The 14,929-nt window shown below is 32.5% G+C and overlaps 1 protein-coding gene across 4 annotated transcripts in view; it reads right to left on the reverse strand.

Moving 5' to 3' along the window:
• The window catches only part of LRBA (LPS responsive beige-like anchor protein), a 736,878-nt gene that overhangs the window by 302,061 nt on the left and 419,888 nt on the right, over positions 1 to 14,929 (reverse strand). For all 4 annotated transcript variants that reach the window (XM_082463287.1, XM_082463288.1, XM_082463286.1 and 1 more), the window contains exons 38-39: positions 8,118 to 8,242; positions 63 to 209 (exon numbers count right to left, since the gene is read on the reverse strand). In XM_082463287.1, coding sequence (XP_082319413.1) covers positions 63 to 209; positions 8,118 to 8,242 — 272 coding nt within the window. The remainder of the gene's footprint in view (positions 1 to 62; positions 210 to 8,117; positions 8,243 to 14,929) is intronic.

Consider the following 14,929-nt stretch of genomic DNA (forward strand, 5'->3'; position numbering starts at 1 on the left):
AAGTAATTAGATGCGCGTTGGCTCAGAGCTAGCTGAAGTACGTGCACGACCCCTGAATTTACCAGTGAGATTCTCTAAATCTTTCTCGTCCACGGATGACAGAGTATCGTCGTCGCCTTCCAGGAGGATCTCGTTTTCCGAGTTCTGATTTCCTAAAGCCTGACTCTTGATGGACTGTTTTCCTTTAGCAAGAATATCTTCATCTGCAGCTGAAATGAAAAGGAAACAAAGCTGTCCATCAGGTCTGGGAAGAGCACCCTGGCCGAGGGGCAGGGAACTGAGGTAAGGATAGGTGTCCCGAGATGGTCAATTGTTTTTACCCAGAGTCATCCAGGGTGGGGAAAGTGATCAGGAATGCCCACACGCTCCTTCTGACAACCATGATTCCCCAAACCTAGTCTAATGTTACCTTGAACAAGAACCCTAATCCCATTAAATCTGACCCTTGCACTGCTCACTAAGCCTTTTATTTACTTATATTTAGGGCAGAAGAGGGTTCAAAAGCAGCACATTTTTTTGAAATTTGTTAGTAGAAAAAAAAATCAGAACTTAGTTTTGGAAACAATACCTGCTTAACACTGAAAAAACAAGGAATACTGATTTATTCCTGTGAATAATATTATAATGACAAACATTCTGAAATGGTTGGGGTGTGGCTGTGAAGGAGAATCCATAAATACAGACCTAAGAGAGACCCACAGCCAATGAGGACTTAGGCGAGATTCTGAAGCCATATCTGACACTAAAAAAGCTATAGCAGCTCTTAGAAGCAGCATGCTCTTCCTCTTACTCCATCCTCCCTCTTTCCTTCACACTAACCTTGCCCACATTTCACCCCACCCACACCCCTACTCCAGCCCTTATATAAATCTCCAAGAGCAAGGCAATGTGGAAACTAAGTGGAGGCTCAAACACTACCTCCTCCATGTGTTTAAACTAAAGGGCTAAGACACCCCGGGGGCAAACATAACAGAAAGCCTGGGATGAGAGGCATCTGGGCAAAGAGCCTCACACCGCCTGAACTGGAGCGGCCTGTGGAGAGCAGCAGCGCCAGACTCAAAGGCACTGGGACCAGGCAGCCGAAGGGAAGGAAGGAGGGAAAGGGTACAGCAGATATAGAGAGGAAAGAAGCAGCTCTGCGGAGCACCTGCAGCCACCAACGGAACCAGAAAGAGGAGCAGGGGGGCAGCTGAAAGGAGTCAACACTGAAACTCAAAATTCTCACTTCAAAACCCCATATCCCTCCAAGGTGACTCCCATTGCTTTGAGCAGCTTTCTCCTTAAGAAATACATAAAAGCAGATACTAACTTCTGGACTGGGATTTTTAAAAGCGCATAGTGTCACATAAGGGAAATTCAGAATCCTCATTACACGACTGACATGCCCAGTCTCCAGCTAGGGAAATTCCAGAGGTAAAGCACCTGATCCACCAGGCAACAGCTACTGATATAGAAATAAGATGGCTAGGCTTTTTTCTCCACTGCAGTATCAGCCTAGGCATAAGGCCCCAAACCCAGAAAGGATAAAGCACTCAGTTTGCAGTAACATGACTAATATTTATCTATATAATTTATTCTAAATAGTTAAACTACATGTATCTTACCTAGTTAACTAGACAAATCAAAGCTTCTCCGAGTTTAATAGGTATGGTTATTTGATAATGTTAAAGGTAAAAGTTTATTTTTATCATATTTATTGTAAGTTCACCATGTATATCATTTATATGTAATACTTATGGCACTACTTAAAAGAACATAGAAGCTTTCTATTAAATAAGAAAGTCACAGGAAGAGGCTTTCTATATTTAGCTTTGAATACCCTCTATGGATGAATAAAATCTTATTTTCCTTCATACCCACATACAGCATAGTATGCTGCACACATATGAAGGTCTCAATAAATATTTGAAAAGAACTAAAAGTACCTAATTGAAATGACTCTATTTTCTTAAATGCTATAAAGAAATATACCCAAAAAACACTAATTTTTAGGAAAATAGGAGTATGAGTTTTTATATCATTGTTTATATTTCAAGCATTTATACTTCCTTACCTTGAAATCACAAACATTGCTCTTAGCCCAAACAAGATCTTTTTCAATTTACTATCAATTTTACTAAAAATAAATTGGTCACTGAGAAACACAAGAGAAATCACCATCTTCTATAGTTTGTTACAACGTAAATTGTAATAAATTAACAGTTGCCAGTCAGATTTTAGTACAAAATCAGTATGCTACATTCTCATTTCCTGGGTTTATAATTCCTTCATCAAAGCAGAAATAATAATAATAATAATGCTAATATTAAATACACTTATCATGTGCCAAAGTATTCAAAGCACTTTACACATTTAATTCATTTAATTCTCATATACCCTCTGCTAAATTCTCATTTTCACATGAGCAAACAGGCTCAGAGAGGTTATATAACTTGCTCAAGGCAACACAGCTGGTGATAAGTAAGAGTCAGGATTCAAATCCAGTCAGTGTGGCACCAGCATCTGGGCTTCTAACCACTATGCCATAGAAAATGAAAATAACCAATATACAAATATGACATTCATATATGTAATTTACTGGTTAGTTTACTAATTCTTATGTTTCTCATAATGCATTTTAAAAGCTTAAGTCAGGATTATAATAAATAAGTACAGAATAAAAACATATTCATTTCCAAACCTAAATTTGATGAGCACAGGCCAAACACATCAGAAAAAACTAAATTCAACAGCTCGATCATTACTTTCTCTGATTATTGCCATACATGTCCTGAAGTACACCAAGCTTATTTGAAAGGAAAAAAGAAGGAAAAAACCTCTTTAATCTGAAAACATTTACAAAAAATGACAGTAAGAGTAGTCAGTGGCGATACACAATGGTTTAAAATAGCTCAGTAAATAAATTACATTCATTTCAATGACCACTAAAAATAAATTTTTATCCCTTCCAACTGAAATTTTAAATTTTTAAATATGTTCTCATCATGCTGACACAAATTAAAACACAATAGCTTTTGAATTAAAACTTTATGAAAAAAAATTTTAAGTACTATAGGTCTACTGTATGCATACAAACACCACTTTTATTTATTTATTTACTTATTTTTACAAGCTCAGATTCTGGAATTGTTCAACCTCAACTGAAAAAGCTCTTGTCATGGAAAATATGCAGCTTACTGATATTTAGAATGGTTTTCCTGTAATTAACTCCCCCTTGAGGATTTTAAGTTAGCAGCAGTAAAATTACCAACAGTACTCTAATACACACCACATGCGCTGGTGTTCAATTCTCAGTGGTCTAATAGCTTTCTGCTAAAGAACTTTTTTTTTTTCAAAATTAGAACAAAACTGTCCCAAGCATAAAATAAAAGATAATTATCATATTTATATGTGCTGGGAAAAGCGTATTTTTAAATTTTGTTTGTCTTATACTCAATCAACCATTAAAACAAGAATCAATTATTTTTAATATTTTCTGTGAATATATCCTACACTTGTATAAAAGTTAACTGAAGTCAAAATATACTTCTGGTTCAATTTTAAAGCTTGATTCAGATCTTTTCTGGTTAATGAAATTATTACCAAACATGATAACTGTTTAAATTTTTCATATCACTATCAACAAACTGCCTTCATTAATCTCATATATTATTCGGATTTAACATTTATCCTAACTTAATAACTAAACTGCAATTGTTACATAAAATTGGAGAAATCTGTAAAAAATGTTCTCTTTGAAATGTAACTTGTGATTCACTGAGGCTAAGAGCAATGAGAGGGCTCAGAGAAAAGCTGGTCCTCAAAATGTAAAGTTCAAGTTCTTTAGAGCTAGCTCTGGGCATGAGTTGATTTATCTATGCAACACAGACTAGGTAAGTAAAATTAAAACAGAAAAAAGAACACAGAAAACTGTACTACCTATGATATATAAATCCCTTTTTAGAAGTCCACTGTGCAAGTGAACTGGAATTATCAATAGCCCGTATTATAGTAAAAAAACTGATACATTAAGAATTAGCCACTTTGTTAATTGAAAAAAAAAAAGATAACTACTGGGATAACAAAGTGACCTCAATTGTACATAAAATAAATATGAGTGTCCACTTAGTGTGACGTGCAATACATACCATAACTGTTTATTCTGAACACGACACATAAAGAATACCTTATATACAACTATTGCCCTCAACTAATTCCCCTTTATAGTTTATGCAATTTCCAAAGTCAAGAAAATTTACTCTAGAAAAATTAGTGAAACTACAAAGGATAATTAGGAGAACAAGCCAAGTTCATCTCCTAATGATCATGGGTTTCTCAAAAGTTTTACATAAAGAAACTAGTGTATTTGATCCTAAGAAGGAAGCAGTAGTATCTAGCATTACTGAAGATATGAGAGAAGGACATGATTTAGGATCTTTACATGGTCTGTCATTCCTAGAAAATCAAATGATTTACTTGTATCATTCCATGTGATTGCAAGATACTTTTAAAACTATGTTAAATACTCCTCATATACTTCTATTAGCATGCACATTCTCTACAAAATAAAAATGTCTTAAATTCAATAGGATTCTAGTGCTAAACTGCTTTAGCATTTGAATTAAAATCAATCTTTCCACCATTTAAAACATTTCTTACATGGCTTTAATTTGAATATAAAATGCCCATTATATTTAACAATGAATTTTAGAAGACAGCATAGCACAATGATAAGAAAATCTGACTAGTCATCAGTTAACTTGGGATTTAGCTCTATATCTACCAAGAATTATGTTGGACTTTTGTTTCCTCAGTTTCCTTACCTGTAAAGAATAAAGTTAGACTAGACTTTAGCCTTAGGTTCTTTTCAGATCTAAGATGCTCTGATAATAAATAACTGACAAACTGGTCTCTGTGCGTTAGGAGAACGTTACAAATCATTAAAACTGATTTCTAATAAATTTTAAAACTATAAAATTGGAGGAAATGCCCTCAAGAATCACATATGCACCTCTGCTTCCTGCTGTTAATTTCCATAAAGGATATTTAATCATAAGAGGAAGTATTAATTTTAATTTAAAAATATGACTCAGTTTCTACAAAGTTAAAGAATTCTCCCATTACAAAATGACTTTTATAAATAACCACTTTGGAGGGTCTCTCTTTGAAAAATTACCTGAAGCTCTTTTCCCCAAGCAAGTTAATGTGAACTTGGGAAGGGCAATTAAATTGTCAGAATTAAAAAATTTGTTTTTAACTAGAAGGTAGCCAGAAGTAGAGTCATGGGGCTGGTATTGATCGCCTGAACAGAGAACATCACTCTTCAGGTATTTACTCTGCCACCCTTACACCAGAGGCTTTCCTTCAAATCAAATCAATCTATAAAATAGATGGCTTGTACTACTAAAATACATAGCTAATCTCCAACAGTATTTCTATTTAGATGTCCTCCTTTGATAATAATAATACAGTTCGTGATGTTTTAAGATTCTGCGTTTTCAAAATGTCCTGTCTCCTGTCCTGATTTGTAAATCAACTACAAATAAAAGTGAGAAGTCATAAAATAGTATGAAACTGACATACTATCCTCAGTAATATCTATTTTAATTATTCAAATTCAACATTGAAGCATAGTATTCACCCACAATAAATTCTATGATTTCACCTGCTTTTTGATCACATTAACTGTTTTGTTTTGCATTCTTGATTCTTAATATATTTATTTTTATTAGCTTCCTTATTGTAGTTAAGTTAGGATAAAAAAAGAGTTTCACAATTAACACAAAATTAAAATTGAATGTCAACTACAAGATACTCTAATTAATAAAGCATTAAAAAATTAAGCTCTTCACCTACCTAATGTATTAGCATAAATTATGCCAACATCAAACAATACCACACTACAAACTGTGTGCTGAGTTCCAAAACTAATAGTTCTTTATTATTTAAAATTAAAAGTATATAAAATATGATTAGTTAGAGCTTTTACCGTTTTTCAAAAAAATGTTATATTAAATATAACATATCCCCTTAATTGGAAGCATCTACTACACATTTAGTTAGTTTTTAAAAATATATTTCAGATTTAAATTTATATTCTTAATCTTTCAGAGTGCTTTAAATATTAATCATTATGAAACTAGTATAAAATATTACCAAATAGAATGGAATTACATAAAATGATAAACTTTACTTCTCTCTCTTAATTTAAAAGTGCATAATAAAACATAGATATCATTAATATTACGTTAAACTTTCAATTACTATTTAGAGTAATTACAGTGAAATCTGCTCCTATACAGGATTTTAAGTATTCAATGACAGTAAGCATTGCTAATGTCTTTTTTAAAAATCAGATTCTTAGCATTAAAACAGTTGACATGATAATGTTATTTTAAAAGGTAAAGTTCAACAACAAAATTAAAATTTATTCATATGAAAAATCCTATAATTCCCCAAAGTTAAATGTACTATTTTTGATTGAAATGATTTTAATAAGCTCTGTATTAAATCTATACAACAAATTTTAAATTCAGTTACTGCTGTTTCTTTCAGGATAAAGGACTAACAATATGCCTATATGCAGTTTTAGAAACCCGGTCCCCCTGTCCAGCTATAAAAGGAAAATTTTTCATAAAAATATTTTTATTGTCATTCATAGACTTCAGAACTCACAACTCAATGTTAAATGACAGTTAATAAGACAGAAAGATACTTATTAAATTTTAAGTGCATATGGTAACATCTTTTTGACTGAAAAAGAATAAAACTACAAAAAGGCTAATTTTTTTCAATGTAAGGGTCATTAACCAAAGCCAAAAAGACAAAAACAAAATGAAAGAAAAATAAAAATAGATATATAACTCTGAAATGTATAGCATCACGTAAAAAGTACTTGAACCTTAAAAGCAAAAGTGGCCTAATTAATTCTACATCTTATTTCTCCTTCTCCACCTCCTGTAGTTGAAGATGCAGGGCCCTGCAACTATTATTGCTTTTAGATCACTTTGTTATTGACTATTCTCTGTATGATCATTTATTTTAAAGGACTGATGTCACATTTGGTGTTATATCTGATGACATATTGTAGACATTTTCTTCCAGAAATGGCTCTTTAAGGCTGAGTGCAAGAGGTTAAGCTGCCTGACTGAGGCCAAACCTAAGATCACAGACTTGTAATCTAAATTCTTAATATCCTTCTTGAAAGTAATTTAACATCTACTTTGTATACTACATACTATCATTTAACCATAAGCTGCTGCATGTTAAACTAATACCCTGAAAAAGGGAAATTAAAACTATTTCTCATCTTACTAAAACTAACCAATATTTATTTTATAAAATCAAAAACAATTTAATATGGAGAGGTACATTTTCCCCCATAATCAATAAATCTTAACTGGCTTTCAAAAATTATAAAACATTATGTGAAACCCTATGATCAAAGAGAGTATATTATCAAATCCAAAGGACTTTTTCAGTTTTTCCAATTTGCTCATCAGGCTTCTACCTAAACTGAATCATAGTGCTATGCATTATATCAAAAAAGGGAAAATGTTTTGTTAAGCTCTGATAACAAAATGATGCAGAACAGGAACATATGAAAATAATGTCTATTCTCTTTTTCCAGGAGGCGTCTATCACAACCATCTACAAATCAAGGCTCAGAAAGTATCTAGGCACTTGGACATTTATTACCAGCTCTCTTGCTTCATCATCTCATGCTAAAATACCATAGTTGAGGGAAAACCATATACACACAACAGAACCTAGAAACGTATTTGGTTTGTAAATGCTGTCTTTCTGATATTCATGGATTTAAGACAGGCATCCTGGATTAATTTACTCAAAGCTGAATGTGTCACTTAAAAGGAGAAATATTTTATCTTCCTACTCTGAAACAAAGGGTCTATGTTAAGTAAGTTTTGCATGTGTAACACAGTAAATAAATACACTTGACACCATAATTTAATAGGACCCTACACTAACTATAAAAAATTTAACTTCTGTTTCTGGGGTGAATAACTGTGAAATGTGGCACTGGACCATTTTACAGTACCTTGTAGTAATGAAGTTATGCTCTTCATTACCAAGTACTGTACCTGCTGCTATAGGCAAGGAGTGGTTTATACACTGACCATGTTCCACGGCTGTTTTTAGTGTCGCTTCAGGATGTGTCGATCCTAGAGGGTTACGCACAAATCGTCGCCGGCGCCGCAAGTCATCTTCCCAGTAGTCGAGGCGCCAGAACTCACGAGGACGACTACAATGAAACAGAGAAGCCACATATGTTAGCAATTATCAAACAGCGTGGTAGCACTGAATTTCTGCATAAAGCTCTCCTTGTTTGCTCTGCCTTTTTTTCCTCCCATTCCTCTTAATTCTCCCTCCACCTCACACTCCCCTTTCTGCAATCTTTAACTTAGGTATGTCCTTGAAAATAACAATATCACCTTCCAGTCTAAGGAACTCCTTTTCCTTTTTCTTGGAAGGTGAAATGAGCACTAAATACATCATTTTGAAATGAATTGCTGACAGTGTGATCAGTTTCCCCACACTCTAGTGGCATGTGCTCTGATTTCAGCCTCATTTCAGCCTCAGCAGGGCACCTTTCTCTGTGGCTGCATTTATAAACCAGAATAGGGAAAAGGCTATTATAAATATGGTATAGCATTACCTATATTAATCAAAGTCTGTCCCCCTTCATTTTTCTTCCTAATTTGTGCCTTTTTGCACAAGGTCAGTAAATCATACCGTGAATTCTTGGTCCAGAAAGTGTTAACTTTAATGAATATCTCAGTTACATGGTTATGCATGTGATAATAAAATATTACTCTGTTTAGATGTGCAGGAATTTAATTAAAATAATCTCTTAAAATATTCATTACATTTAGCCCCTGAGGCTTAGAACAACACAAGAAAATGCATTTCTTTTCCATTTACTGTTTTTAAATAAACCATTCCTATAGAGTGAAACAGCAATCTATATTCAAGCAAGTCAGATTGGATTTCTGTTTTATGTAGTCTGTTTTTATATTTAATTAAAAACTACATGCTATATGATGTGCAATAATTGCTGTATCAAAAGCATACTTTTAGAAATGTATTTTTTAAAGGGTTCACACAATTCAAGTTCTACTATATTTTCCCCAATTATGTAGATCTTTTACATGGCAATATATAAATGTCAACTTTCTCTCCTCTAAACTAATCGTGATGTAGCATGTTGAAAAATATTTTCTAAGGAAAATACTAATATGAAGTTTTTCCAGTTACAGTTTAAAAAAAATCTCCGCAGAATGTATTTATTCACTAAAGGTACACAACATGAAAACCTCTAAGTTTCAATAATGAAATTAAAAATTTCATAATCAAAACTTCTGCAAAAAATGACTAATGCAAAGTAAAATCTCACTTGTATTTCATGAGCTAATAAAATTGTACCTGTCAGCTTTGACAAATTAGTAGCCTTGACCAACTGATAGTCCCAAAATACCTACATAAAAGTTACCCATATTTTGATGTTTTAAAGATGCTACCTTTAAAAATTCAAAATAGATGTGTAAATAAGTACTTCAGTGATTAAAAATGATCTGATTAATAAAAGCACAGATAACAAATAGTGCATTATTTAAAGAAGATATTTTTAAAAAACAGTAGGAATCCTATGCTCTTTTCTGAGAATGCTGGGGAGACAAGGGAACAGCAAAGATTTCCTTTGTTGATTTTGATCATGCATAAAGAGGAAGAAATATAAAGTAATCTAAATGGCATACAAAAAAGTGTAAGAATTGCAGTCCTCGAAAAGAAAAATTTAAAAACTCTTTTATTCTTCTTTGTTATTTTGCTGTCCACATTTTAAATGAAAACTAGTATTATGATTTCATTTAAATTAAATAAGAAATACATACAGAAGACACATATAAGTAAAAGAAAACAGTTGTTTGAACTCAGTTAATAATATAAAATTCTCCTTAGGTGAGTGGGGGAAAGGCGGTACACAGATGGCTATGTGTATGGCTTTGATAGTCATGAAGCTTGGATAGGCACTTCATCATTCTGCCTACCTACATTTATCTGTTAAAATTATTATCAAATATCAGCCAGGATGCAGTCGTGAATCACAGGCTGCTCCTCGTCTTCAGGGGAATGATACAATGAGGGTCTATTCATCAGTGTGGCAATCGGCACAAGTAATTAGTTCCCTAGACTGAGATCTCCTACAAAGCCTATTTCAGTCAGCATCACAAACATATGAAGGTGTAAAGCTAATGAAAGCTGCTAAAATTTGTTAACCTTTTCTGCCATCAATCCTTCTAATATTCTATGCTTCAGTATTATGCAAAGGTGGTAAATTATTAATTTTTCATTCATCCATCCTTCTGAATTCTGAGTCAAATTAAGTGATGTCATTCTTCTTGATAACAACTAAAATTGTAAGAGATGTTAAGCTGCTATTATAAAATTATTACTAAATTAGGTAACAATAGATTCTAGTATAATGCTCGAGAGTGAAGTCAAATCTGATGGTTATTAAAGAATGTGTGTAATAATTTTTGTCATACAGTAGAAAAACCAGAGGAATTATAAAATCAGTCACAAATTTGCCAGAAACTCAAAGATAATATCTATGAGAATAATAATCAAAATTAGGAGGAAACAGAACTATAATATTTATTTTTGTGCTCTTTGACACTAACAAATAATGGCCACAATGGTGACATTTGGCTGAAACAAAAAGCACTGATACATTAGAAACTGAGAAATTGTTCACATAGTAGAAAAAATTTTGAGGTAAGTTTTACTTACCCTAATTATGTACTTCTGCCTTCAAATTTCAATGTTCTACCCAAAATATTAAAAAGATACCATCCAAATAAAATAAATCTATACCTAACCATGATAATCTTTACACCCCCCCGAAACTACATCTCAGACTATCTTCTCATGACAAGTAGTCTACCTCCTGTTACAACAACTTAAAATAGTCTCAAGACAAAGCAAAATCACTCATTTCAGATCACAGATCTAGAACGGATTACAAAAATCAACTAGAGAAAACAATTTCAATACACTTTTGAAAGTCTCTCCAGGTGATGTAGAATACAAACCTTCAAGGAATTTACTCAAAATGGAAGAGTTATTAACCTCATTTGAAAAAAATAGCATTTATCATCCAATTTCTTATGGTTAGAGTAATACATGTTCCTTGAAAAAAAAAGGCATACTCATTATTTTCAGATGAAGATAATTACTATCATGTTTAAAGTCATTTACATAGAAAGAGACGAGGACCTAAAAATTCACTGTTTTCTCCCAACTCTGCTCCTTCCAACAACATACAGTCTCAGTATAAAGCTCTATCACCAAGAAAATGAGTCACAATTTGTGAACAGTATTGGAAAGGGGAATGTGTAGGTTTCAATCATCAACTTACTATAAGTTTTGATTATTCACATAAAGATTTCACTCTTATTTAGGAAATACTGCCACCCCCTCTCCAAAAGCCCCTTCTAGGGGAAAAAGGATACGAAATTGGAAAATTTGTGAAATCAATCCAACACTCTTCTCTTAAGTTTATGAATTAACTAAATAAGTTATTATATATTTTTGGAGTTATCACCATGGTATGGCTAGAAAAATTTAAAAGACTCCATGTATTCAGAAACAGATTCTTGACTGAATACATGCATGGATAAGATGAGAAATCACTTATTCTGAGACCTTAGAAATATATATCTAGATCACTATATACCTATACCTCTATATATCTGTATCTATCAAAAAAATTACATTAGTACTACATTATGCCACATTCACAAACTTCATCTATATCCATTTCTACTAATAATTAAGACTAAGATCCCCAAAACTTTTCAAATTCAGGATGTAAGCCTAGGCTCTGTTAGGTCTGGAAATAAAGCCTTCTCTATAAAAGGTCTAGTAGTTAGGTCCCCTGTTAGTATACAAGCTCCAAGTACTAAAACCTTTGACTAACAGGAATATATTTGTCTTTGAAAAGTTGAGGATGACACTGAAATTAAATGCTCTAACTTTTCTTTCTAATTATTTCTCTCCCTTTCTTTGGCCTAATTTCAAAGTCTAAGATTAAAATGACAATATAGATCTAATTGTCTATTTCAAAGTCTAAGCATAAATCATCTAATTATCTATCCACTTTTTAAAAAACCTTCACATTTATGTGTTTGTACACATAAAACTTTAACACATTGCTATAATCTACATAAAATAATATAAAACAATGCCATTTTTATTTACAGAATATGTCTTTCTGTTCCACAAGAACAAAATCAGATAGATTGTTGAAATAAATCTTAGAAGGAAATACAACTCAAGCATCAATAGATAGGCTATTTGTTCTCCTCCTGGGCCCACTCTGGTCAGTGATTTGATCTAGTAAAACAAATGAATAAGAATGAGCCAGAAGACAATCAGTTGGAAAAGGAAGAAATATTAAAACAGAGAATCAGTAAGTAAGGGATGACCCACAGTTTCCTCTAACAGTTGAACGGTTCAAATAATATATTATTTTCCACATGTAAATTATAAGACTTTTTAAAGTTCAGTTTTCCTCAGAGAAAGTATGGCAATCTTATCAGCCTATTAACAGTGTTGAATGGATGGATATTGAATTCGACTCCTAAAATACTTTCTAATCATAATGATTGACTCTACCTTGAGTCAGCGGCTAGGGATACAAGGATTATTAAGATATTGTCTCCGACCTCGGGAGAAGACAGATGTGAAAATAAATAAGAATTCAAAAAAATATGTAACACAGCGGAGCTCTACTACATGGCCATTAAACTGCACAACTAGAAGGAGCATTGTCCACATCAAAATTTGTGTAAATGGCACTCCTGGAGTCGTGCAATGCTCATTTTGCACTGCTGCATAAGCACCCTAGGAGAATGATTCGGTGCTCTGAGAACACCTTATCTTCTCCCCTCTCCTTTCTTTGCTCAGGCTCCTTTTTTCTCTCCTCGAGCTAAATCTAATCTTCAGAATAGGGAACAGAACAAGGCTCTTCAGATGTTATCAGTAGCAGTCACACAGTTCGTATTTCCCTGATGTAGGAAAAGGTGTTCAGACCACAAATTGGTATGGTTGTCAAAAAACAAGCAAAATTTAATATGCAGAATAAAATAATTGAGAACAAAAGAGAAATATTAACATTTATTTCACTGAAGTCGTTAAATTCATATTACTTTATCAAGGTATATTATGTTTTACTATCATTCTTAAAGTAGAACAATGTTAATTACTGAAATGAATGGTAGCTATATAAATATTCTAATTATTACATAATCTAAATGTATTGACACATTATTCAAATTAGTCAGATATATGCATGCTTGTCATCCCTTTGGATTTAGTGTTATTTTAATGTAACTTGGATCTACATCAATAAAAGAACTGTTAGTTTTAAAAACTAGCAATTCTTTTAAAATAAAAGAATTGCTAGTCACAATTCAAGTATATTAGAAAAATTTCCTATTTTCCAGCTTTCCTATTTTCTTGTGACAATACCTGATAAATCTTGATGACCTTAAGAGAAGTCAGTAATAAATTCTTCTGGCCAGAAAAAAGTTCTAAATCCTAGAAAATTTTAGTATTCACATTTTGTTCTTAAATTTGTATACTACCTGTTTTTCTAACTCCTATATCTGGCTACCTTCTTTTTCTTTAGTTTTAGATTAAAAATTAATGCTAGACATTAGCTACAACTTAAATAAATGGTAACCTCTAAAAGAAGTACAGTAAACATTTTCAGTGCACTGTCAGCTAGAAGATAAAAGTGCTTAAGTTCTAGAAGGGTTTCATTTTCTGCATAAATCTTGGTGAAATAATGTGCAGGTACTATTGGATATCGTACAATATAAAAGAATGTTTTATCTCACAAACTGAAATCTATTGTGCCTTCATGCAGATAGATAGAAAGAATATTAACTAAAACCTCTGTTTGCCAAGTACCAACTATAAATCAAATGCAGGTGATCTATGCACTGTGCTGTCTTAATGAAAAAAAAGAAGCAAAAAGGAAAAAGATCCTTCAGTTGTATGGAATCCAGCAGATGGGACATCTTCCAAAGCAGAATCCTTTCTTTATTGAGGCCTGACATAGAGAGTTTATATTACACTGAGTCAGTAAGAGCATCGTATATATTATTTAATTATGTAAAATTACATTTTATGTAGTTATGAACTTCTGCAATGGTACTATTCAGTGTATTTCTCTATTTGCTTTAAGAGATAACTAGCGACCCATCTTCATTCAATTAGTTATTACTTTGGATATTTTTTTAAAATATAATTTTGCTACAAAGTCAATTATTCAAGAAATAATCCCAAGGTTTTCCTGGCTGTTGTTAGCCTGTTAACCATTTATTTATTCACTTAGCATTTTTACCAGGAGTAAGTTACGAGAAAATAAAAATCTAGTGTTAATTGTACTACCAGTTAAAACTCTAACAATAGAAAACTGAAAGAAAAATTAAAATAAATGATATTGTTGGATTCAAGAAGCCCTAAAACTCACCTCAGTAGCCACTCCATTTGCACAAAACTGTTCTACCTTCCCCAAAAATCTAATTAAAAAAATAATTCACCAAACATCAGTTGAATGCCAACTATGTACCAGATCTTGGTACATACAAATAAACTATGCTAGGTTCAGCCTAAAATTTGTTTTATATTATAATCAGGATAAGAAAATTATCAAATATCCATAATAATACAACTTTAAAGTAGACAGCATTTACTGCATTAGGCTATTGTGTGCTAGACATCATGCTCTTTTATACACATTATCACCAAGCTTCACAACAACCCTGCCATGATTTAATACTGATATTTTCATTTTAAAGATGAAGAAACTAAGTGTTATCCATCAGTAGTAAATAATAAGAGTCTATGGACTTCAAAGCCA

This window comes from Balaenoptera physalus (assembly GCF_965194825.1).
Source record: "Balaenoptera physalus genome assembly, chromosome: 5".
In the NCBI taxonomy this organism is placed as follows: domain Eukaryota; kingdom Metazoa; phylum Chordata; class Mammalia; order Artiodactyla; family Balaenopteridae; genus Balaenoptera; species Balaenoptera physalus.